General features: G+C 40.9%; 1 protein-coding gene across 4 annotated transcripts in view; it reads right to left on the bottom strand.

The window, feature by feature from the left end:
- The window catches only part of LOC121618169 (palmitoyltransferase ZDHHC14-like), a 46,096-nt gene that overhangs the window by 12,647 nt on the left and 5,552 nt on the right, over positions 1-27,897 (bottom strand). For all 4 annotated transcript variants that reach the window (XM_041953508.1, XM_041953505.1, XM_041953507.1 and 1 more), the window contains exons 3-4: positions 18,026-18,186; positions 3,964-4,116 (exon numbers count right to left, since the gene is read on the bottom strand). In XM_041953508.1, coding sequence (XP_041809442.1) covers positions 3,964-4,116; positions 18,026-18,186 — 314 coding nt within the window. The remainder of the gene's footprint in view (positions 1-3,963; positions 4,117-18,025; positions 18,187-27,897) is intronic.

Raw genomic sequence — 27,897 nt, 5'->3', positions numbered from 1 at the left:
AAGGTAGACATAAGTTATAGCAGTTGGCATGGACCATCATTTTCAAAGGTTGGGAAGATGAGGAGGAGTGGATTGTATCGGCTGTAGACAAACTAATCCTGTAACAGTACACAAACTAAGGTTAACATTGCATTACATTATGTTATAGGGCTGACAACATTTGACATTAGACACTAATGCTGTTATGTTGGCAAGCAAATATACATGGTTGTATAAAACAACTACTAAATTATAGCAGTTTGCCAGTGTAGGTTATCATTTTGTAATACTGATAATAATAACGCAGCAACAAATTGTCATCTGATTGGCCAGACGAAGTGAAAACGTCACATTCTGAGACAATTTCATTAGTTTTGGACTAAACGCCAGAGTGGATGAACCTTTTGTCTCTGTGATCCGACCAGACATCGACACAGCTTCAGTATCAAACTAACTAACCTTTCATTTAGTGGGGTCTTTGCACCCTAATTTAAGGGAGAACTTACATATAGCTGGTACAATGGGCCACAGGTTATTTCAGTGCATGTAAGCACACGCTACACGATCGGAGCTGTGGGAAATTAGGGGAAAGGGGAAGTGTCCCTCTGGGTCTTGGCATAATAACATAGAAATTTTTCACATAGTGCAAACTGGCTATTTATATGAACAAGCTAATAAAAGTTACAGGCTGGCCAGCATGACTGCTTATGGCTGGAAAAAGTCACCCTATACTCACTCACTCATTGTGAGACTGAGCAGGGTTGAGAGGGTGAAGAAGCACTTCGCTGGGTCAACAGACAAAGTGCCTCCAGTAAGACCTCAATTTAAGAATATTTGAAGACACATGAGGAAGACAAAAGAGAGGTCGTGAAGTGAAAGTGTTCCTCCCATAGAGATCAAGCAGGGTTTTCCAATATTTTAGCACTGACACAAGCCCGTCAGCCACCTTGGTACAGTGTGTGGCAAGGTGGAGCCTCTTTCACCTGAACAGCCATCCTGTTCAACTGAATTCAATGTCTGGAATTCAGAAATACTTGCTGCAACGTATTCAAAACGCAAAGTATGTTTCTGAGTGCAGTCTGAAGTGCTGATAATTTTAATGTGAAATGCTTTCAGATGAAAATTAGTCAGTGGTTCTAATCAAAGAAACTGCTCAAGCATGCCTGTCTGTGGACGGCTTATTGTTGGTGTAGTTATTAAATCAGTCCAAACTCCACAGTCCTATCTCTGGATGTGGGCTACTAGCTGTGCACAGAGGTGGCTATTTAACTAATTAATCAGAGCCACTATTTGTTTAGTGAGGTGAAATGACCTGCTTTTGTCTTCATTAATCAATGCCTGGTTGAAGTGTGTCTGGGCAACGCCGCCTCTAGTCAGACATGATGAAAGGGGACAGCCACTACTAGTCCAATCTGATAATCACAGCCAGCCACAATAGTCCTTAACATCAAGTGAACAACAGGAGGAGGAGAAGTGAGACTTTTGTTTTGTCTACGTTCATACACTCATTTTCTCAATGTGGGGATGTTTTGTGAGGTTGTGTGAGCAGTGAGCCAGGAGTTCTGCTGTTTCAGGTTAGACTTTAACCTTTTGACCAGGAGGAGGTAGGAACAACTGCTAACACATACCAGGGATACTGACTGCTCAGCGGCATTATCCATCTGATGATGGCTTAACATAATTTAAAAAAATTAAAAAACAACTCTAACATTCATAATGCTCTAATATAGTCTTACTTATGTGCCAATACTCTTTTCATGTAGTTTATTGTTTGTTTATTTGCCCAAGAGTTAAAGTTCCATCTAATGTCCTTTAATTAAGCACATCAGACAAAACTCTCGAAAAACCAATTACAAAATCCCAAAGCTTTGCCCACACATACACAAGCACCAATACTTGAACGCCACACCTGGAATTGAGACACAAACACTGAGACCACCTGTACTGGATATACAGTGAGGAAATAAAAGAACAGGACAGAAGGCAAAGGGAAGCGGTCTATGTGGGAATCATAATTGTGCACTCTTATAAGCCTCGTCTATCACTCCCAGGGGAACGGCCCTCTTAAAAAGAAAGTGACTCCACCATATTCCTATCCTCCACGTCCACCTGGGATCTATCCATTCTGGCTGCTAACTTATTTAAGAGCTTGTTAGCCCCCTGGCGTTTACAGCACCAGAGGAAGAGGAAGACAGACAGAGAAATCAAGAGAGGAGGAAAGTACTTGTGCACCACTTTTTCACTGCCGACGTGATCCCCATTTCTAGTTTAAGAGCAAGTGCCATACAGTTTGTTACTAATACTGACCAGTAGATACAACCCCGATTCCAAAAAAGTTGGGATGCTGTGTAAAACGTCAATAAAAACAATGCAATCATTTGCAAAAGAACTGTGTTTAATGACAACAGTTTTACAAAGTGTTCCTGAGCCCAACATCCTTTCTACAATCATGTGTTCACTAAGTGGAAACCCTCGCTCCATCCTTGCTTGTGAATGAATGAGCCTTTCCAGGATGCTCCTTTCCTTTAGTTATGTTTCACACAGTGTTCCAACTGATTAGAAGTTGGGGTCAGGGCTATAAAACAAACATAAACACAGTGTGATTTCCCTTTGCTTGCTTCCCTCCTAGTCTTTTCTCCTGCATATGACCTAATTCCCTGTACCATTATTCATACAGTTTATCTCTGAGGCTTCATAATGAACCCTGGGCTGATTGACTCCAGATTTTACTTGGGGGATATAGAGCCATGTTGGGTGGAGACCTGGAGCTGTGAGAGCAGAAGGGGAAAGTAGCTCTTATGAAAGAAACACCAGTTACAACTGACATTCATCACTCCCACCCACCTGCAGTGTGCACAGTCCAACTATGTGTCTGTTTCTCATTCTTCATTTCCCTCCCATCTGTGACTCACAACTATGATCTTAACATTTGTTTTTAAAACCTTCTAGACCAAGGATTTGGGTTTATACGATCACACCATTCTGTGTCCATATTTGGGTCTGAAAAAGCCCTTAAAGCATCTCCTGTCATCGCACTGCGTTAAATCTGTCATCTGTCTGGCTCTGTCTGGCAGCTCATCTACATTGCTGTATGTCAAAATTTAGGGAAAAAAAGCCTCAGCAGTTTCATTTCAGAATTTAACGACACACCTTAAATGTGCACAAAATCCACTTCTGTGTATCGCCACACTAGCCCGCTCGTGAAAATGAATGCCCTCCCATCTTTTTGTTCAGCTGCCAGTCTGTCTTTCTTCCTGCTGGCGTGCATCTGCCGCATCTGATTACCAACGCCTCATCTTTTTTGCCTGTGTTTACTACTTCCTCATCTTTTGTCTCCAAGGGTTTCAGTCAGGCCCACTTCTGACAAGGAAACTGACATTCAAGGAGGGAGCTGTCTCTGATGAGCGAGCGGCACAAAAACCGAGATGAGAAACACACAGACACACCGGTCTGTATCTGTGTCTATCTTTTCGTAATTGCTAAGCTGTGCTCTTCGCTTTGTCTCCAGACACGGAGCATGCGGTTGTGAAGAGCAGCAAAACTCAACCATCATTGTGCCGTTTTCTCTCTGTTGTTTTCATTGTAACTATTTCCTCCTTCCCCTCTGTGTGGATGCCAACTCCTCGAAGCATATGTGCTGTATATTCCCTGTAGATATGCATCATAAACTAAACATTTGACTTGGCTTGTTTTCTCACTACAGATGCTATTTTTTCTTAACACACTTTTGTGTGAGCTTACCTGTTTGTGTATACTGTGTGTTGTGGGGGGGTCAGATCTATACTGACCTTTTATGAGGCTACATATAAACAGGTAAGAAGTGGTTCAAGCTTTACAAATCGAAGAGGACGTTTTGGTGATGGTCTCACTGTTTGAGTTCATTATACTAATGTCTCACAATGAATGTGGTAAAAAAAAAATTAAAACAGCAGATATCAGCCAAATATACAAACTCACATCCAGGGGGATTTCAGTTTCACTCACCCACACAGTTGTCACAGAGGCTGCAGTGGGAGGCACGTGGCGGTCTGAGGATCTTGCAGGTGAAGCAATACTTCAGCTTGACTGTCTGGCCATTGATGACCACCTCCTTGGTCCTGGGAGGAGGCCTGTAGCCAGTACTGCCATTAGCCACATCTTGGGAAAATCAAAGAAAGAGAAAAACAAATGCATAAGAATAAAGGGCAGGAGGATAGGCTACGCTATGAATATACCACTGGTGATTAGCTAGAACAGAAGAAAAGTTAAGATTAGAAATATATGAAGTTTGAAAAACCCACTGATATGAATTATATACAGTGATGTTTTAGGCTAAAATCTCTTTACAGCCTACATTTTTTTTCTTTTTTACTTTTTCACAAGTGCTATTGAATTCATCTCTAATGTGGTCGATGCCTACAGAGCGCTCTCCTCTCTCCTCCATACTCCCTCTGCTCCTCTGTCCTCTCAGCAGACTCCAATGAGGGAGGCAACAAATGAGGGGAGTGTGAGAACAATTCAAAGCACAACTCAGTTAGCGCAGGAGGAGTTCCATTGTTTTACGTATCCACAGTGCAGTAAAATTTACAGTAATATTACCCCCTGTCATGTAAAATAAAGACCTATGACAACCAAACTGTAGATTCCTTCTGAAGCATTAGAGGAAACCTCTTGAAAGAGTGTTCTGAGATCTATAAAATAATGGTGCCAGATATGAAAAGATACATGAGGGAATGACGCGTGTCTGTCATGTCATACAGACCGTCATTAGAAGCAACTGAGTTCATGTCAGCAGCCTCCTGGCTGGATTTCTGATTTGGAGATATCAGGAATTTTTGATAGATGATATATTTCCCACTTGGCAAAGACAGCTACAGGAAGTGTCCAAGAAGCGGTGAAGAATAGCAAAAGAGACAAGCATCTTCTAATAACGTGTTAGTTTCCAAGTTTAAGTAAAGGCGGTTTCCCATTTTCCCCATTCTGCTGCCATATCTTGAATGCAGCACAGGGCAACATCAGTTCAAGTGAAGGCAGATATTTGGCACCATTTATAAAATCTCTAAAGACTAAAGAACCAGAAGCACTTGTGTCCTGGCCAAACTACTGTCACTTTAACTCATTTTCCCCCAAAAAATGTAAAATGATTTGAATTCAAATAGTACAGGAGACTCACTCTTGCTTTTTTATTGTAGAAAAAAAATACTTAAATACTGAATGATAAGAAGTGAAATCAATAAAAGCAATACTTGTAACACATAATTAATCCAACACACTCAACATGTTCTATTGCAAAATTTGTGTTAATTTCTTCACCACCCACTGGGGGACAAAAATATCAATAGTACAATAGATAACAATTTCAGTGTGCTTGCAATATCATTATTCCCAGTTGAGCAAAAACATCACAAGAGAATGCTAAATGAACACAGACACAAACACTGGCCTTAAACATTACTGCTGAGCTGAATGGACATATTCAGTTTCAGGGCTATTATTGGACTGCTGTACATTGTGCATAAGAATAAAGGGCAGGAGGATAGGCTACGCTATGAATATACCACTGGTGATTAGCTAGAACAGAAGAAAAGTTAAGATTAGAAATATATGAAGTTTGAAAAACCCACTGATATGAATTATATACAGTGATGTTTTAGGCTAAAATCTCTTTACAGCCTACATTTTTTTTCTTTTTTACTTTTTCACAAGTGTAGCACCACTCCCTTTTTATAACAACCTCTACTTTACATACTGCACGGATAATGCATGAGGCCGTTCACACCTGGCATTAACATACAGTACATCCTCCTGGGTGATCCAATCCTGGGCCTATTGAAGGACTGCATTCTCTGTTGTCTGATTGACATTTGGTTCACTGTAATTCACTTAACTTGCTTGGACTCTCTTACCTGTCAAGATAAGTAGCCGATGTCTGTGGACACTCTGGGAACACCATTAAACTAGTACTGCAATATCCCCAGACTCCCTTAAAAAATTGCGCAATTTTGAGATTTGTTGAGGTGAGGAGAAAGGAGAAACTTAATAAACTTGGCCCAACAGCTACAGTAAATTCTTAATAATTCATGCCCTCTTTTGAATTCAGCATTACATGCAAAACAAGGAGTTGTTTCTTCCCATCTAAAAAACATTGTGTCAGCTTGCTACAGCTGCGTCTAAAGTGCGTCTTACCTGCCAACATTTAACAGCTGTTTTGACACAGTTTCAGCTGATTTCATCATTTTCTCGCAGCCCATGAAAGAGGGCGACACTTTATTGATGGTAAATGTGTCAAATTTTACAGTGCACATAACAGTAACCAGTACAGGCTTCTTCTTTGTTGCCCGTGGAGAAAGTTGCCAGATTCCCTTAAAAAACTATATTTTTTTAAAAAATGTGCGATTTAGTGAGTTGTTGTGTTCGGAGAAACTTTTGTGAAAAACAGTCTTTGACAAATTCTTCATTATTTGGGCCTTCTTTTAAATTCGACAAATGTTATACAAGAAGTTATTTCTTTCTATGTATAAGAAAAGTGTCAGTTTTTCCCAGCGTGTTGGCTATTACTGTTGGGCAGACAGTTAAAAAAAACAATGTATTTGCAAACAGAAAGATGTACAGTATATGCTTATTTGCATATAGGGCGAGGCAGTTGAGATCACTCGAAACATGTGTGGAGACACATTGCCAGGTGTGAACTGGCGTACTTAGAGCTGTCCACTTGTGATCGGGTCACCCAAGACGCATGTTCATGCCAGGTGTAAACAGCCTCTACGAAGGCTGCAGGTAATTAATAGCTGGCAAATTTACATTTGCAATTCTCACAAGAATAAATGTCATGCTGCCTTTAAAACCTAAAAATATAACAATCTATAGAGAATGTCATGCTTGAATCATGATTTCTTTAGTGTCATAAAATTGTATTTGCAAAATCAGCCACTTGACACACAATAAAATGATGTGTATATCAAATTTCTCTATTTGTAAGATGAACCATTAGCATCCACCACATTTTATTATCTTGGAGCAATGTGTTCAGGTTGTCTAGTTTAATTTGTCACGAGAGGGATGAATCTCAACATGGCGAAACCTTTGCTGATCTGCATTTATCTTCGGCTCTGAAAAAGGTGCATGTCATGATATCAGTAGCTTAAAATGTTTGAACACGGACAACCCACACAGCTAATTATATTTAATCAGTCTGACAATTTTAGCTCTTTTCATGAGCTATACAAATTCTGCTGAGGTGAGTCAAGCAGAACCAACCTTTAGTTAACTAAAATTGTAACGTAGTTCTGGCAACACGAAAAACAGTCTGGAATTCAACATGCATTTAACTCCATGATCCTCAGTCTATAATACAAAGAAGAAAATGATGGCACACTGCTCTGAATGGCTTTACGTGGACTAAGACAGCAGTGATGACAGGCTAAACGCTATGGATGAGAGCAATGATAGTGATTTTCAAGCCATAAAAGGTAAAGCCTGTATCCCATTACTGCTCAGCTTGCTTTGAGCACTCTCATGCACCCCGAGAGTAGGAGATATCGTGTGTAGGAAGATCATTTTGGGATCATTTATACAGAAGCCTGTAGCATTGCTAACAGAGTGGGGGGATTGTATAGGGACTGAGAGGCTTGTGTGGGTGTTTGACATTTCTAAAGGAGAGCAGAGGAAACCAGCGAGTTCTGTGCTATTGAATTCATCTCTAATGTGGTCGATGCCTACAGAGCGCTCTCCTCTCTCCTCCATACTCCCTCTGCTCCTCTGTCCTCTCAGCAGACTCCAATGAGGGAGGCAACAAATGAGGGGAGTGTGAGAACAATTCAAAGCACAACTCAGTTAGCGCAGGAGGAGTTCCATTGTTTTACGTATCCATAGTGCAGTAAAATTTACAGTAATATTACCCCCTGTCATGTAAAATAAAGACCTATGACAACCAAACTGTAGATTCCTTCTGAAGCATTAGAGGAAACCTCTTGAAAGAGTATTCTGAGATCTATAAAATAATGGTGCCAGATATGAAAAGATACATGAGGGAATGACGCGTGTCTGTCATGTCATACAGACCGTCATTAGAAGCAACTGAGTTCATGTCAGCAGCCTCCTGGCTGGATTTCTGATTTGGAGATATCAGGAATTTTTGATAGATGATATATTTCCCACTTGGCAAAGACAGCTACAGGAAGTGTCCAAGAAGCGGTGAAGAATAGCAAAAGAGACAAGCATCTTCTAATAACGTAGTACAGGAGACTCACTCTTGCTTTTTTATTGTAGAAAAAAAATACTTAAATACTGAATGATAAGAAGTGAAATCAATAAAAGCAATACTTGTAACACATAATTAATCCAACACACTCAACATGTTCTATTGCAAAATTTGTGTTAATTTCTTCACCACCCACTGGGGGACAAAAATATCAATAGTACAATAGATAACAATTTCAGTGTGCTTGCAATATCATTATTCCCAGTTGAGCAAAAACATCACAAGAGAATGCTAAATGAACACAGACACAAACACTGGCCTTAAACATTACTGCTGAGCTGAATGGACATATTCAGTTTCAGGGCTATTATTGGACTGCTGTACATTGTGCAAACGTTGCTGTTGTTGAGTCGAGTTCCTCTAAATCGATGAGGGTGTACATGGTTTGATACTATACAATTTATGCTGTGGACTGGACAAAGATTGTGGAGATCTCATCTCATATCAAGATTTTTTATTTTGGCCACATGCTACTATTGAAGGTGTTTTGTGCTCACAGGCATGAAAACAACAGCATACATAAAGAAAGCAGTGGCTTTTCTTCTTTATTTACAAATGAAATACTGTGCCTTTTATGCATTGGTTGGATAGAGAGAGGGCTCTTCTACAGTCTCTACCTGTCTCAAGAATAGAAATTCAGAGGCACAAAAGTTTGAAAAAAAATAACAGTCTGCTTAGAGCTCAGCTTTAAATACCTGACTAAATACCAGTATTTCCATTCACCATCAACTCTGGCCACACCGTAAGTTCACTTTGACTAGCCCATCAACATTCACTACACTTGTTCAGATGCCTGCGGTAAAGTAGCGAGTGAGTGGGAGTGTCAAAGTAGCATTTCTGCTGAACAAAGCCATTTGTACACTGCCACCCCGGCAGCCAAAGCTCAGCCTTACATCAGTGTCTAGTGGGAAATCCCTCAGAGAGCTAGGCCAGGCCTAAGAGCTTGAAGCTAGAAAATAAGGCCAGGTGGACTGGGAAGTGATGTAACAGACCACACACACATACACACAAACTCTGTACCCACTCACACCCTCATACGCAAAGCTAAATGAGGGTTCAATGTCAGCCAAACTGTGCTAGGCATTGCCTGGTGAGGCATAAAGGGAAACTAATTGCTATCCTGCTGTGTATGTGGAGGAGAGAAAACTGGAGCCTTTACCTTCACAGATGGAAAAGTGTATTAGAATACAATGATGATGGCTAACATGCAGATGTACTGCCCTCAACCTCCCTGCCAAGACGTAGGACTAAAACCAGAGAGGCTGTTCAGTCAAGCAGCAATTTCAAGGTCTGGCACACAACACATAGCTCAATTAAAACACATGTCAAGCACACTATGAAAGTGTGAATCATAAAATGAAACAAATGATCTGAAGGCCATTTCTAATAATATAAAGGATTTCCTCAATTAAGAAAATTAAAAGAACAACTAACCCTTTCATAACACAGAAGGAGTGGCTCAGTTCGGTAAATTTCACAGCACACAGACGTAAGCATGGCAGCATAGAGTATATGAAGCTGGTGTTAAAGTGTGGGATTTAGAGGCAATTTAGACGGAACATATGTGTCACATGACGTCACTTTAAAAGCCACACTGGAAAGTTGAAGGTGAGTTTCTTTTGCGGTGTGTGGGATATTTTGAAGGTGCAGGCGATCAATGAGTGCAGCCTCATACTGCAGTTTAAAGCACTGAAAGGAAGGTTAGAAAAGACAGTCAGAAGAATGACTCCAAAATATCACAAACATTTGCTACTTAGGTTTCACTTAGACTGCAATCATAAGTTATAATTGTCAAAATGCTGGCAAAAAAGGGTTCATAAACTGGAAACCATGCACAATTACAACTGAAAACAAGGGAGAGCAAGAACAAGAAAAACCCACACCTATTCATTATCATTGTGGATTAAAGCAAACACTTTTAGTTCAAGAACAACTAAGGTAGTGCTGTACTGTATGCTGAATCAGCTGCTGCTTCACATTATTTCATTTGAGGAAGTTATTCTGGTGTTGAGTAAGTTTAAACTAGTTCAGCTTAAGCAAATTTAGCTTAAATGGAAATTTACTGCAGAGGAATTTCCTGTCTGAGCTCATTCTGAAGCGGGCCGACACCTGTCGCACAGTTAAAACATCAGAGTTTCATGTTGAAGGTACTTTAAAACTACTTGTGGAGCAGCATGGCACGGAAAAAAAATGAATGGGCAGGCTATCCTATTTAGCCTGAGAGGTCCAAACATGAACTTAAACCGCTGAGGATCTTCTAAATGCAAAGCTTGTTGGATGCCATTTTAATAAATGTGTCAGTACTTTTTCAGAGGAATATGAGATTTTGGTTGGTTGCTGTGCCAACCTGTTTTGAATTTGGCTTGCTGCTGAACACAATTTTTGATGCGGCCACAACACAAAACAGCAGCAGCATTAGTATGGGCTGACAACATGTGCAGAACACTGCTCTGTTTCCAATTTCTTTCTAGTCTGATGTCTGCTTCACTGTTCCTGTTGAGGAGCATAACATTATTTAAACATCCAAACTTGAAAAAAATATATATATTTATATATATATGTGTGTGTGTGTGTGTGCAGATATATGGATTTTATTGTGTGTTCCCCTTGTGCAAATGTGAGTGCATGAGATTCTTTGAAAGGGAAAATGCTCTGCACTGTAATCAAAAACAAGGCAATCTTGAACTAAATGTCTTGTGCTTTGACTTTGTCACTCTGGGCTGAACTGACACAGGCCTTGGCCAAGACCATGAGGGATCAGTTAAATAGTCGGGATACAGAGATGTGATTATCTGTCTGACTGAATTGTGACAAGTGAAGGCATGGCCAGGTGCGCAGAGAAGCTCATCTAATCTGCTGCTTTGATGCCACAAGAAGGGAGGGCAAAGACAACGAGACAGATGACTAGTGGAAAATTATTACTAAAGACCAGATTGGTTATGTGGCAATGCCTTTATTACTACCTAATCTGATCCACGTACAACAGCATACACTGTTAGCTTTCCTGCCGTTGTATTTTATGTAACTGAAGTGCATTAAGAGTGTGTGTGTGTCTGTGTGTGTGTGTGCGTGTGTGTGTGTGTGTGTGAGAGAAAGACGGAGAAGGTATTATGGATGGAGCGAGAGAGATGATCACCATATTGGGTCAATCCAGTCTGATTACTCAGTTGCTTTTATTGTATTTGTTCCTTGTCTTTTCTCATGTGTGCTCCCATAAAAACAGCTCTACAGTGACAGCTCTATTCTTGTACATTCCTATTTGTCTATTCCCGTCCCCTGCAGCCCGATCACCCACTGACGATCATTTCTTCATCTCTTTCTCTTTCACGTCCATGTCACTGTAAACCAAGGGACTAGCTAACAATAAAGGAAGACTGAGAGGAAGCCTGTATTTCGTCAAAGGCACGCTAAAGACATAAAAGCTTCTCCTACAATCTACCATTGAAGTTGCAGGGGGCATGGAAAAACCTGTGACTGTGTCACACAACAATGTCCTCAATGTTGGGGGTTTTGCAAGCAAATGCTAAAAAAGAAAGCTTCACTTCAGTAAGGAATCAAAGGTTTGGTTTTCTACAAGTGAAAACCCACAACAGCTGGCACGTCTTCTGCATGCGTTGATCACTCTGCTTGTTTTGATTTATCCATTCACACTCCTCATCCTCTCTGATAGCTGCTTCCGCTCTGAGTTTCTGTCCATCTTTCTCCAGTCTGTTAAATTCTTCCCCCCTTGCCGACATGCCCCCGTTGTCAGTCGTAATAAGAAAGGAGAGGCTCACGTCTATGCACAAGCAATCCACAAATGCAGAAGTTGAGATGTCAAGTGGCTTAGTAATAGAGCCTCTTTCCGCTGGCTGCACACTTATTACTTATTATTCAGCCAATAACAATGAAGTCAAACATGAATGTGACCTAGGGTGGCTGGCTACACTGAAAGGGGAGAGGAGGGAGGAAGCGAGTCGCAGTAGCAGTTAAAGCACTAGCATGAATTATGATTGCACTGTCATTCAAAACGAGGTATTAATTCATTCTTTTCTGCAATAGGGCGAACGCACTATGTCAAACAGACATACAGGACATTGCCCAGGCAAGGGCAAAGGGGAGCTTTAGCCTGAGTAAAACAGACTGTACTTCTGATATACCCGGTCGCTGCCAGGGTATCTCTGGACCACATCTTACAGTCGGTTGTGCATTCCACCTGATTTATATCACTTTTTTAATTTCTAGAGTTGGAGGCCAACAGGAGGTCACACTCAATACAGCCCTGTGAAAAGCACTATCTACGGTGATTCATTTAAATTGATGCCAGCCTTTTGATGCTTAGTGGCATTTAACAGTGCAGTGGTCAGCATTTCAGGGCTAAAAAAATGTCAAGATGGAAACAAGTAGCCACCTCTAACATCGTGTGATGTTCAAGACATGGATCATAATCACATTTGCCTCCAGCCAAAGACAACGCTACAAGCACACCTACAAGGTGTTAAAATCTATGAGCATGTTTGCATCGCTACAGGGAGAGGAAGCTGTATCTAATGTGATTAAGCTAGCTCTCATCTTAGAGGATGGCTTTCTCTGATCATGGGCTGTGTATGGGAGTATGGCATCTGAATTAAGTTTCTGGCAAGGACAAGAGCCGTCCCAACAAAAACATTTCAACACAAATGATAAACATAAAGTCATTAAAGGTTGCCATTGTGAGGTTGTGGTTTGGTGATAAACAATAATTCAGGAAATGTTTAATTACTTTGCTCCTAAAAAACAAAAGGAATAAATTCTGATCACTTAAAGACAAACTAATCGTATGTGATTAGAAAACCCCTGGTTAATAAGTTTGGTTTGCAACTTTAAACATTTAGCTGAGTCAATTGCCTGTTTTACTCATTCATTTTCAGAATCACAGTTTATTTCTTGTAGCAGTGAAATCTAATTTGTGGCAGTTATGGAAATAAGAAACAGTCAATTACTACAATCTGAAAAGCACATATGGTTTAAAGATTCCTTTGCTGGTTATGAAAAACTCCTCCCCCTTCCCAGAATGCAGTTCTTGTTAACAGACGGTGACAAGTGTGATAAGCGCATGACCTCCGGACCTCCACAATATCTGTTTGTCATTTGTCAGTCCACTGTTGTTTGAACGAGAGAGGGAATATACATGCACTGAAAAATCAAAAGAGGCTAATTGATTGCCATTCCCAATATCAGCATTTCAGATTTTTTGCACCTGCACCATGATTTTTTACAGAGAGTAACATCACACCACCCAGTCAAGTATCTCTGACTGCATCACCAACAGGGTGTTTGACTTTTGTCCTATTAGCAAGGTTCAAGCTCCATCCAAACAGCACACTTCCACAACACTTTGGCAGAGTGGAAAGAGTCAGTGGTGGGCTGCCAACCACAAAGCAAAAGTCAGAAACAAAGAAAACAGTGGGAACCCTGGCAACAACGCAAAAACTACTTCATTAATCAAACAATTTAAGCACAAGGTCTTGATTGGGGCAAAATAACTGCACAAGCTTCTATTAAATATGCCCACTGTGGAAAAATACATAAAGATACATATAGAAACAAGAAGAAAGGAAGAAAAAAATGATGTATTTCAGAGCACATCCATACTGAATGCTCCTGTGGTCATGAGAGGCCTAAATGTCATTGCATCCTCTACTGATGTGCACATCTTTCCTCCAGCAGCACAGGCTCTAAGCTTTCCAAAAGCTATTTCTTCTGCTGGCCCTGAGTCTGGCTGGCAGCTTTGGAAAAAACAGTGCGGCTGCCCTGACATTCACCAGCTAGCTTGGACCATATTAGGTGGAAGGAAGGAAGCAGGCAGCTCTGACCATCTCTCACTCTGATTAATGCTTCAGAGAGTCTTTTGGATTTGGCATGTGGTGGCTGAACTGATGCCAGCCTGTCTAGTCCTGACATATTGGGCAGGCAGGCAGACATGCATAGACATCAAACGCGGCACGCTGAAGAGAAATCTTGTCTCCATTTCAAGCGGGGATAAAACAACAAGCTGTGCTACCTGTCCCGACCCCACAGATTCCCCCCAACCCTTCATAGGTGTACACGGCACTCCTGCTGCATTAGGGCACACCGCAGAGAGTTTCATATGTTTCTCATATATATTACATTTAATTTTGTTTGAGGTAGGATATCTTCAGCCAACACACTCTAACATCCTTTTCACATTGTAAAGGATAAAGCATTTGGCAGAGAGCAGAGGTATCTGCTCACGATGACGACGGCAGAGGCCTGGCTATCAGCTTTCTCTCCTAAAGAACACGGAGCACGAGAGACCTTGATGTCTGATGTTGTACAGACATTTGGTCCTCCACTGTGTAGTCAACAGATCAATAGGAGTGGTGTCAAACTTGAGCCTTGTAGCACTTTGTCTTCAAAACATCATCATCTATTTATGAGGTTGTTGGTGTATTGCAAAATATCATGGGGCCTCTGGTGGCTGAGTATTCAGGAATTTTTGTTTTAGTTACGAAAGCTATAGACATAAAATATACATGGAAAAGATGGATGCAAAATATAACTGAGACTAATAAATAGGTAGGCTGTCATTAGCAACACCCAATAAATGTTAGCTAGATTATCTAATAGATAAGGATTTTGTGTGGAATATTTTAATGGGCATAAATATATGGAAGCTAGGAAAATGGAATGAGCAAGTGCTGTAACTAAAATTGCAAATCAAAAAGGCAGCAATAGAGCATTTGAGGCGAAAAGCCTTAAGTAGTTCAGAGTCATTAGATTATGGCAGCACGGACATGCGAAAAAGTTACCCATGCTCACTATGCCTGTCAGCTGCTTTCTTATCATCAGCAACGGCACGGTTACATAAGGACATATCTATAAAACAGAAGTTTGGAATAAAAATGGACTGAGAGGTGTCTCAGTCAGAGGAGAAAGAAAATGCTAGAAATTAGTCCTGTTGTAGGTAGGAGAGGAGGAGGCAAGGAAGAGGAATTTACACTTGTAAGAGCAAGCATGGACAAACACACATACGCTTAACGTGGGCAGTGAAAGCAGATATTCTAAAACTATTCTGCAACTCAAAACTGCATTTTAACCAGTGATTCAAGACAAATGGGCAATTGATTAAAAAAAAAAAGATTGAGGAAGAGAGACATGCCTAAGTGTTTCTTTTCATTGTGAGGCTGGTCGGTGTTCGGGCTTAGGATGGGGTTGGATGATCAGGGTAAGAGCTAACAGATGTGCCACTAATGTCTTGCATGTCAAGCTGCCACGCCATGGCAAGAACCAAACAAACAGCTCTGCACTGCACAGGTCTGGACAGAGGAACCAGAGAAAGAAGAAGGAGGATTAAATGTGTTTGAACAGAAAGACAGAGCAACGGGAGGCGTAAGTAGAGACGCTACACTGCAAAGGCTGACAGACACTAACAGAAAGTAAGAGAAAACAGGAGGAAAGAGCAGCAATAAGCAGATCTATGAACAAAACGCATTTTAACAAAGTGCGTCTACCTTTTTACTGGCTGTGGGAAAAAGCAGTGACATATTTCTGTGTGTGTGTGTGTGTGTGTGTGTGTGTGTGTGTGTGTGTGTGTGTGTGTGTGTGTGTGTGTGTGTAAAGCTTGTGCTGTTACAAGCCAGGTTCTTTCAAATGGAAGATAATGGGACCCGTAATGGCACCAACACTAAAGCAGTCTATTAGCTTACTGGCAGCCATGGGACTGAATGTGGATGTTTCAGGGGAAGACTACAGACTCTTCAGGGCATCACAATTACAAGCTATTCTACAATTAAAACAAGCTTAATCTAATTCGTCACAATGTTCATCTCAACATTTTCTTGGAAGTAAAAATGACAGTGAACACTCCCAAAATGCTGCGGCCGTGCAATTACACTGAGTAGTTGGTCAAAGTGGATCAAAGAAGGCGAAATCCCAAATGTGATGTGTGACTGCACGGGTCAGTATGGCTGATCACTTTGATGTTGACCTCAATTATTCACTTCCAAATGGTTCAATACATCAATGGTACTTGTTCATGTGTTGGGGACCGCCTGGAGTCGATTGTAAAGTTCTGTCAAGTCCCTGCAAACCCACATCTCAGCACTTGTTGCAAAACGTTGGGATAAGTAATAGAAATGACTACAAAACCACAAAGAAATAATGTGTTCAATCATTTCACCACCTGTGCACACGCAGATTCATCTACAAGCAACCAGCAACGACGTGACAACAATCAATTGTCTGTGAACAAGAGATTCCAGTTTAGAAACAGGCAACTGCTTTACTACGCTTGGAAATGCACAGCACAAAAGCCAATTGGGATGAAATGATGGGGGGGGGGGGCATGTGGTATTTGGGTCAACATTGTTCATATTTTCAGCCTTCAATTTGTTTATCCTCTGAAAAGAAAAAAAAAAAGTGCTTGCCGATATAACGTGGCGCTTTTTCACAGTGCTGCTTCAGCCCACTGCTCCAAGCTCTGTGCTTTACCTTCCCTCCAAAAGCTTTTAAGTCTCCTAATGAGATTAATTAAGCCAGTCCAGAGTTTGTTTAATGAGGCCCCAGTGGCCTGAAGCATGGAAAAGACCATCGCTGGGAAACGGTAGCTGCACATCCCAAATAAAAAGAAGCAAACTTTAAAGGCGGTTTTAAAAAGAGGGTTTAAAAAGTTAAACCCTTTGAGTAAAGTGGAGATAATCCGTTTAACCACAGGGCAGCAGGACACTTTTTCTGTCCTGCAGTTTACTGGTGAATAACTAAACTGACATCAGTGTAAATTCCAGTCTATCGTGCCTCGATTGTCACCCTTCCTCCTCTGACAGAGGCCTCATGTAGCTGACTACACTGATCAAGCTTTAACACTTTTAGCAACTTAAAATACTCAAACAATAATCCTATACATTGCCTTTATATTGCCTTCCGAAACATTTGTTTTGGATAATCAGGCTAGCGAGCAATTCAGACCTCCGATGTTAAATACAACATCATGTCAATTATCCATGAAATATCTCAAATAAAGTGAACTTTGTAGACAAAAGGAGGCCTTGAATGGCTATTTGCCAACTTCTCATTCTCAATTTTTGGCTTGCCAAGAATTGCATTGGTAGAAAAAACAGCAACATCTGAACAGGGGCTTCATCTACATATTGTGCTTCTTGCATTAATGCATGTCATTAAAAATTAATCTTGATTTCTCTATGCATGATATAATGACATTGAGGCAACATGAACAGACTGAATCCACATCACAAACAGCAGTCTCAACTGTTTCTGACTCATGGCGAGCAATTGGTAGTGATGTGATGCCGGTAATTCAGTTACACCATATCAAGTGGTTCCTAATGCACCAACAGTTCTAAGTTTCACATCACAAATTAGATTCAGGAGTTATCCAGATAAAATTTATGAGTCAGGTAATACATCAGACAGGGGTCCTTGAAGAAGATGGAGTGAAATAAACAGATCAAAGGCCTTTTGGTCAGAGCAGGACCAATACTTCACCTCAGCCTAAATGCAGAGTGCCTTTAAAGTCCCAGTCCTCTCGCAACACAAACTACAGACACAGGCAGACAACTAGCTTCCCTGGATCAGCATCATGCAGACTCAGACACAAATAGAGTCTATAAGATAGAGGTAACCGTAAGCAATACAAAATACAACAACAGAAAATAGCTGGCAAAAGGCTAAACAATGGTCAGAGAATATATCCAGAGAAACAGTGACAGGAACAGACAGAAGAAACATAAAAATGCAGATGCAGAGAAACAAAACCTCAATAATTGGATTTCATGCCCGTTTTTCCATATAATTCAATTAGAGTCTTACCTATTTGCCTCTCCAAGTCAGCTGCTTCATCTGGCGTGGCTCTGGGCAGCACTCCTGGGTCACTGAAGCTGGTTCGCAGGAGTGTCCCCAATACAAACATGAACAGCACACCTCCTATGACTGGGATAACTGGGGTCAACTGCAGTGCCAAGAACGGACAACTGGCAGGAGAGGAGAGATGGGGGGAGAAAGAGAAATAAGTAATCGGCAAACAGGAGACAAGGGTCCTGTCTGACCACTAATGCTTAAAGCAGTCAAAACTCGGCTGATGGCCTGAGGTGCAGGTGTGTCTGCCTAAATACAGCATACTATTCCTACTGCAAACATACATAATACAGAGCCTTTGCAAAACACTGAGCTGAAATCTACTGGTGGTAGAGACGAGCCATGAAATTTAGGAAGTGGTAATTCCTGTGACTTGTTGACTAATGGCCAGTGGATATAACCCTTTAACAGACGAACAGGCACAAACACAAGGGTCAGGCTCCTGTGTCGTAATCCGTTCTAATGAGACAATTTAGCATAATCCCATTAAACATCTAACGGTGCAGTTGGTTATTAGAGTAATCACATTTAGTCCCACAGGGGCGGCGGGGCAGGCTGCTGCACCACATTTCATCTGCTAAATCTCTGGTCTACTGCATTAGGTCCAGGGTCAGCAAAGAGGTACCATTCCAGACCAGGTAAATGAAATGAAGATGTGGTCCGTGTGTAAAACCATACGTTTTGAGGGATGCTGTTGAGGAACAGAACATAGTACTGCTAGTACTGAGCCAAGGTTCACAATAATATCCACATATATAGAAGGCTTTCATTAAAATAAAGTAAAAAAACAAAACAAAAAACGACTAAATACTTTCCATTGGACTATCTGCAAAATGGTTTCATTTGTCTTAGAGGGGGAAGCACCATTCATTCATTTTACAACTGCATTTTTGCTGCAAATGCTACATAATTTATAGAAAAGTTTATAGAAATTCAAACCATACAGCTTCTTCTTCTTTAACAGGCAGCATGAGTTTTCATTTTAATAGCATGTATGATAGTGAAGTAAAGTTCATCAGCGACCTATCACACCACCTCACCAGCCTTCAGATGGTGACACCTTGGGAGGGCAGTTACATCCGCTGATCTATGCCAACACCAGTTATTCTGCTAAACCAAGCCAAACTATATTTAGGCTCGCCATGTTGGGTTCCATCAGGGATAGCGGGTGGGGATGCACCTAAAGCATTTACTTAAATTTGCTTATCTGTGCTAATTGGGGTTATAGCATCATCGGTACACACTCCCTGCTTTCACCTGAACTGCTGAGCATGAATGCCCTTCAGCAGGGGGAAAAGGTCAGCTAACACATGATGTCTAGCAAAGAACACAGAAACTTATGAATGTGTTAGTGCACTTTTGAAAGCGTGCAAGTTACTTGTAAGCTGAGTAAGTCAGTTCACTATATCTTTTATCAAAAAAATAAATTAAAAAAGACGATCAAATCAAAAAAGATGAATTAGACAAATACAATACTCATGCTGTTTTTGGATAATGTTTAAGCTGTGGCAAACAAAAAGCCTAGAACTCATGCCATTATCCCATATGAGAGGACGCTGACCAGTCCTGCTGTTCCTCTACATCTGGAGTGAGACTGAACGAGGCAAAAAACACAGGGTTGTCTGGGACATCAGCAGGGGACTGCAGGCAGGACAACACTGTGCAGCACAAACATCGCTCCATTTAAAAACTTGCCTGGGGTTCCCAAGGTCATTGTACTGGACACCGACTGTGTCAACATACTCATGACACTTGCTAACAGGTCATCCATTTTACAGCCCTCAGTGGGTTGTGATTCTTCCCCAGCCTCGTCTTCAGACCTGGGCTGAGTGGAGACACATCACCCAGCAGCGTGTCCTGAGGTTGTAATCGAAAACAGGGTGCATTCCCATCTCTGGCTAAGGCAGTGTTACAGACCGGCTTTCTGCCTATAATCATCTAAATCTGACTGTCATTTAACAGAAAGCAGTTAAGTTAAATTCTTTGACTGTAAGAACTGTATGTACTAGTTGCACATATCCATCGGGCTGAACCACATGCACACCACACAGCAGACATGACAACCGAAGTATTGGCCTATGTCATCTCATACTATAGTAATGTTTTGGTAATGTATGTTATATGCACAAGAAAAAATATTCTTTATGGACTTTCAACAGATGTGTTCTCTCCACCCTGACTCTCACATTTTCCACAGTAAAACCTTCTGCTTCTGCTTTTCTCAGCCTGTGTTTATCAAACTTCACTAAATACCATTCGTCTAGCCAACAGAAGTGTGCAACACATCACCCAATTATCATCTCGTAATTAACTTTATTCACACTCCCAACAGATCCATATCTGTCAATAAATATTGTTTTCATGTGCATCATAAAGTGCAACAGTTACCACTGGGATATGCAGTACCTCGCAAAGAGCTGGTAAAAACAAAGCGACAGAGCAAATTGTTCTGCCAAAAGACAAGAGAGGAAGACAAGTTTGCTCCAACTGCCAGAGAGGAAACAAATAACAAAAGAATGCCAGCAGATATCTGACCGCTGAGAGAGGACAATTCCTCAAGAAACACCGAAAAGAGATGACGACTCCAGTCATGCAGGGAGAGAGCTCAGTTCTTTGTTTCCTGTCTGGGGGGCTAAGTGCATGAAAAATGTAACATCATCATCACATGGCAAACACAACCCTCCCTGCTGTTAGCTATTACTTTACACAAATATCCACATTAAAGCCTGTAAAAAAAAGTGAAAAGTTTGATTGTGACTGTGAAGATTTTTTTTATTATAACAAACTTCCTGCTGGCCAAAATATCTGGAACTTTAACTCTCTGTATCTACAGAAGGAAAATCTTTGGGGGATATCGCAATACAAAGAATCATCACTTTTCTCACTGCTCCACAAAAACAGAGAAATGTTGGCGGATCTTTCATAAAGCGAGAAACAGCAGATCCACATGGGTAATTTATTTTAGTATTTCAGAGCAAGTGATGGTAAAAACAACACAGTGAAACTTGTCTGACACAAGTCAGCCAAGTTCTTCCTGCTCCTGCTGTTTGTTGGGAAAAGACATGTCCTGCTAACTGTTTCTAACAACAACTGTGTACAGGTCTGATATTTGAGAGCACTGGAAGGGTACAGTCCACAGCTTGCCTCCGTCTGTCTGCATCTGCCCCAGGAAAGCAGAACGTTTCAGTCTGATTACATCTTTTCATCTACCCATTCACTCTGTCCTCTATTTTGTCTGATTGGTCACACAAAACGAATCTTCCAATTAGAGGCGCTAATGGGAAATCACTACAGGTGTAAAACGCTTGGCAGACCTTGAGTGAGGGTGCTACATCTGTAACAATTAACCCAAAGCCGCGATTTGAAGTAATCAATGAGGAAATCAAGCTCCCCAGTGAAATGTCAAATATTCATAAAGGTCATTTAGAGCTACAAATCCACAGAATCATTTGAACGCGCTGCATGTTCTTTCTTTCTGTAGGGAACACTAAAACATGCAGATTTGTGCTCTCCTCAATGAAAATCATATTTCAAATTCTGTCATCTGGCAAGTGGCGACCGAGATGGATGAGAGAAGAGCAAAAAGCACAGCCTCAGAAGCCGTGTCACCATGTGTCGGACATCAGGAACATAATGAAAAGGCAGTCGTGTGTGATAGAAAGTGACAGGTCGGTAGAAACGGACAGAGATTAAACACTGAGGCCATTAGAGAGGGAGAACGGATGCGACATCAAGCCTGCCTCTTCTACAGGGATCAATAGAGAAATGTGGACGAGCTGCAGGTAGGCAACGTCTTGCCTGGTTTAAGATCCCCCTGAAGACAATGTCCAGAAAATCAATTTTTATCACATGAACATGAGTGGCTAAGACAATGAGCAATTTCAGCAACCCTCTTTCCTGTTGAGGACCATAAAGAGCAAATACAAACAAGGAACTTTACATTCCCAAAGTTACATTTTCATTCCCCTTTTAGTTTGATAACAAAAAAAATCTTATATTTAACTGGGACTTTAGGGGCTTTGTTGCCATGGAAACGGACAGTATCCAATGTCAGACATGGTAAATTTCGAAAGGGAAAGTGGTTACCCTGGAAACAGCCACATGAGTGAGCTGAAGCCTCTGAGGAAGGAAAAAAAAGAAAAAGGAAAAAGAAACAAAGGCATTCAACAAGATAGAGAGAGCATGATGACATTCATTACAATCCTTTTTAACGTTGCAACAAATCATTTAGTTGATGAGGATGGATGAATGGATGGACCACAGAAGAAATCTAAGTGTAGGACTGAGGTGGGGGGTGTCTTAATTTGGTCTATGTGGTGTTGGCATAGTTTTACTTTTCTCAGTTTTCGGTCTCCAGGACAGTAAAAACACAGTGTGGAACACAGGATTGTGAGTACTCTCCCCTCAACATACAGTGAACTAACCTGAAACACACTTGTATGGTTAACATAATTATGGGTCAAAACTGCTAATCTGGCCTAAAGTTAGAAAAATAATGTATTTTTCATTTCTGCTCATTCAACAGCGAGAGGAAAGAAGCCTGAAACGACAAATCTGTGAGTTAACAAAAGCCACGGATGACTGCAGAGGCTATAACTAATGCTCAATAAAGTAACAAAAACAGACATTTAAAATCTTCAGATTAGCTCACTATAGCCTAAGAAGCCAACACAGCCTACAGACTACAATACAGGGAAGTCCAGGCAGGCAGGCAGCTCTATCATTGGTTACAGAGGGATCTCTAAAATGAAGTTAACCAAACATTCAGAATGAATCAGATAAAAAATAAACTTATCTTGGAAAGATTGTCAAAACTCACTGAAATCTTGGGAGGCTAGCAAAAACAGCTTTATTGGTCAATTGAAGCTAAAGTTGTGCATTACCAGCTGGTCTGGAACAAGTCAAGTGTACTAACTTTGACTGTAAAGCCACAGTCAGAGATGACTGCTATTGACTGCTGAGGGCAGTGCAATAAAACTATGACAGCTAATTCCTCGGGCAGACACCTTAATGATATACAGTTAACGCATCTACAAGTGATATTAGTGCATGTCACTGTACAGCAAAGAGCAGTATAATGCACAATTAGTAACGACATTAATCAGAGGAGGGTTGCAGACATTCAGATAGCCATAAGCAGCAGCTTGGCAAATTTTGTTGACAAAAGGAAAACGTTTGCTTTGTATTTAAATAAGGAATGCTCAATGCTTCACTCTACACATCCCAACTTGGTACAGACAAATTTGACCTTGATTCACATGTACGTAAATCATTGGGTTAAAAAAATAGATAAAAACTGGCCTGATGGAACAAATGATCAGGTTTTCTTTAGCTTTTCCCTTTTTTGCTTTAAATTCAAGAATTGTTAGTATGTTGGGTTCCTGCCTTTTGTCAGCTTTTACTACTTTACAAAAATGTATGTGATAAATGCTTTGAAGAATACATGGTGAAGCTCATTCGATTAGAGCTACACAGAGTCACATACACTGGCACATTATAAATCCATGCAGCAGCCACTGCTTGATGCTGCATATGGAAAGATGTTTGGGATCAGTTTTAGCTTTTACCGTCCTCAACAACACATACAAACATTACTCTTTGCCAAAGACAACCAGACAAAATAAACATTTAAAACTTTATTATTTCAGTAAACCCAAAGATCGAGGATCACAAAGATGGTCCAGAAATGCTACTTTATGCTTGGACAGGGCAAAGTAAAAGTCAATGTTTAGTACAGAACAAACACATAATACCAGTTTGTGTGAGCATCCTTGCAGGTCTCTTGCTTTAGACTAAACCAGCACATGAAGGAAATGAGTCCTGTCAAAACACTGTTTGATTTTAATTTAAAATTTTGCACATTTTCTATTCTAAAAAGACTGCAAACGGCAGAAAGGGGTGGACACTTTAATTATACAAATATGTCCCAAAGGAGAAATGTTTCTCTCTTATGTTTACCAGCAGAAATCAAGGCAATCAGACAAAAGAGTATCCTCTGCGCTATAGTGGGACATGACCGTTATTTCCATAGAATACCAAAGATAATCTTGTACCTCAGTGGGGTCTCCCAAGGTTTTCCTACTCATTTGCCACCCAAAGGGTGTGTTAATCTTAACAATAATCCAATCCAGATTACCGTTATCACATTTCCCACTAAATCCTCTTATAATGCCAACCAGTTTTTCAAAACTCAGCTGGGAGTTAAGCTTGGAGGACTTTCATCTCTGCTTGATGTAACCATGTGAAGCTCGCTTCACACAGCAGCGTTCACTGGCTGTCCTTTCACTGTCACCTGAGATAAACTGCGCTCTCTTTACTTTCTTCTTCGGCCACACAGCTTTGAAGGCAATCAATATCCTGTGATGTGCAAAAAAAGGTCTGTCAAACACTGATCATCCATCCTCCAACACACACAGCATCTGGGCCTGCAACTCCCCCAGTACTTTCTAGAGAAGAGATATCACTCAACAGTGATGCAGTGCCAAATGCATGGATGTGTTTAAGATGTGCTTAACGTGTTCAAACTGCATTTGAAGCACTTGCCTTTATGGCCCCTCGCTCTAGAGTCTCATTACTCATCAGGGCTACATGGATACAGAGCTTTGTCAGCTTTGCCTTTTCTGACATTTTGATTGCTTTTGATGGCAGGCAAGGGCATAACATGAGCCTCCTCTTAGCTGTAGGCCAAGTCATTTGTCAGTGAAACAACTGAACATGACATGCTTTTGCACATGGTTACGTTTTTGCCCAGACCACTTCATGGAGCCATGATTTCCTGCCACCTTTGAGACGGATGTTGCTAACGCATGCACAGGCACAGCCTCAGAGGGCCAGATCCAATCATGTGCCATGCACTCAATTACACCTGGCACAGGGAGAGGAAGCGCGAGCACAGGAAAGCTGTGTGACACACAGAGGGTGCCGGGTCGACTGAAGGCTTGGAGCTAGTCGGGGAGAGGAATCGCACTACAAAAAGCAAACAGCTGGAAACGATTCCTGGTTTCAGTGAGCCTAGGTGACAGAGCTGCCTCCTGATGCCACAGCAAAACAGACAGCTGCAGTAGAGTCTCTGACAGAACGTCCCGCGAGGAATTAAAGTCACATCGAAACATATTCACTTTTAAAATGACCCAGATCTGGCTAGCTGATATTTATACATGATTTAACAGTCAAATATGTCCATTGTCCTGGTTTACCACCTGAAAAAGACCATATTGTAGCATTTTATAGTCTTACGTTGTACTCATGCACTAAAACTTGTATCTCTTCTATTCAATTAAGCCTAAGCCAGTGACACTAAATTAGGACTGGCACACTACTCTAAGTTCTAAAGGAAAACTATGCTTGAGAGGAATGCTTTGCTTGTCTTGGGAAACTATGTATACCATGGGTGTGACTGTTCAAATGTTGTGGACAAAGACTCTTTCACAATAGTTTGCCTTATGAAACTCCAAAGGCTGACTTATTATTTCACATCAGAATGCGGCGAACACATTTACTATTCTTTTGGAGTGCTATGCATGTCTAACATCGCACAAGGAAGAGAGTCATCATTTCACTGATTTCATTTCATTAAATTTTGGAACAACAGGATAGCCAGAAGATGGTATGCTTGCTGAGGTGAATTCAGAGCTTATTGTGTTCTCTGAGTGAACCAGGAATACAGTTCATGGGTTATTCATGAAACAGGAGTTTCTTTCTATTCACATGAAGAAATGACCCCTTCTTCTAAAGAACCCGACCTCGACCTACTTGTCCATCTTCAGTGTTCCTAATAGGCCACTTTAGTAAGCCTGGGGACAAACATGATTCTGACCCCGTAAAGGGTCTTCTGTTCCATTCTAATATCTAATCAGGTTTCTTTTCTACAACCCCCCAAGCATCTGAGCTGCCAGCACTAGGGCCTTATGATTTCCAAAATGTAGAAAATACAGAATCACAGAATTTGATGATAAAGACAGAATCAACTGTGAAACACAGAATATCATGGAAATTACCAGAATGTGGATCTCGGTAGTGTAGCCATATCGGCAGATGCATGACTATTTTCTTATTGAATTGTTGAAATTCTATTCATCGGTCACATGATTAAACACTCTTCCTGGTGACAAAATATGCTTAAATGATAAAACGCAGAATTCAGAAAAATTAAAACAGAAAGCGTGGAATTTGGGACTTTTAAACACTATAAGACTGTAATAAGACTAGTCAGCAGCTTGTGAGACATTACAAGACAATCACTGAACCAGCATAAATAATCATGTACAAGTGAGAAGCCACATGTTGCTGTGTTGATTGAAGTGAGCTGGAGAAATGAAGAGCTTTAGTGTTTGTTAATGTCTGTAACCAACCTTAGTGAGTCTTTGGGTTACAAAATGTCTCTTTGAACCAACTGAGGCGTTGAACATGACTTTCTGTGTTTATCACTGTTCTCTGATGTCTCCCACTCCAGTCTTAGTGTTCTGTAGCCTTGTTAGTGTTTAAGTCTGCCAGTAAGCTGCTACGTTTAATTTTCTTCCTTAATGTTTCCTCAGAGTTGTAAGTCTGACATGAGGACGGCAACCTGATAAGCCAAAATTGATCTTTTTTTCCTTGCATGCACATCTAAAAAAAACCTCTTCTGCCAACACAGAGCTGTTTTCTCTATGATGTTTTTATATTTTTTGTTGCATGTTCCTGAGTAAAACTTAGTAACTATTATGCTTTCTTCATACAAATGCTTTACCCGGTCTCCCTCATTCCACAGCAAACCTGTGCTGCTGAGCTTTAAGTCGATCCTAATCGCATATTTAAAGGAGGTTTATGAAGAGGCGATGCCAGCCAAACAGGCACACAATCAGGCAACCTCTCTCCGTCTGTCAAAATCATGACTAGAATGAATGGGAATTGGGATTAGGCAGTGGAAAAATGGGTGTGACCACAGAGCAAGAACCTAATTACCCAATACACCCCATCATAAAAGAGGCTGCGCTTGTAAAACAGCATCATCAGAACACATAAACACACCATTTACATTTTAAGTGGCTTACTCACCCAGATTTCTTACAAATCCATGTTAAGTATAATTTGCACGTTGTTCTGCTTAAAGTAGGGACCTGTCTTGCTCATAAACTAAAACCATCTGATGCCATGACAGGATCAGCGTAGGCTGCCGACATGGCTCAAAATTTCCCAAATCAAACCAGATTTCTGACAATCAAATCTCTCTGACAGCTGAAAACCAGGTCAGACAACTCCCAGAAGGCACTTTTGTTGTCCAGTGGCTTTTCATAACCTTTGATGCAACTGCCACCCTTTTTGTTATCTTGCAATAAACTGCAGTAATGTTGAAAAACTAAAAATGTAAAATGAGGTTCCCGACCATTCTTGTTGTGTTCTGTGCAGAATATAACAAGAATGCTGAATTAAGCCTGTCAGGCAGCACACACTCCCAGCCAGTGTACTGCTCACAACAAGCACCATAAATAAAACGGTTACAGGCTTCACTGAAGGACATAAATTAGGTGAGACTAAATGTGCAGAACACTTAAATCAAAGCCTAGCCCACTGTTGAATTACTGAAACGGGCTCTAGTCTATGTGTGTCTATATCAAGTAGATGTGCCTCCCTGGTCTGCTGACAACAGGCTTGAGCTTTAGCTGCTTTTAATCAAAAATAATGAGGATTTCTAAATCATAACTAGTGAATTGTACATACAATCTCATCACTGTAAGATAAAACATTTGCAGCAAGAAATATTAATGCAAGAAAGGAATGGTTAAAGAGATTCCTCTTTAGTGAAGGAGATTCCTCAGTTAACTGCAGCTTTTTATCTGTCATCAAGGTAA

Source organism: Chelmon rostratus, chromosome 15 (genome assembly GCF_017976325.1).
Source record: "Chelmon rostratus isolate fCheRos1 chromosome 15, fCheRos1.pri, whole genome shotgun sequence".
In the NCBI taxonomy this organism is placed as follows: Eukaryota; Metazoa; Chordata; class Actinopteri; order Chaetodontiformes; family Chaetodontidae; genus Chelmon; species Chelmon rostratus.
This window is presented reverse-complemented; position numbering and strand designations above follow the sequence as displayed.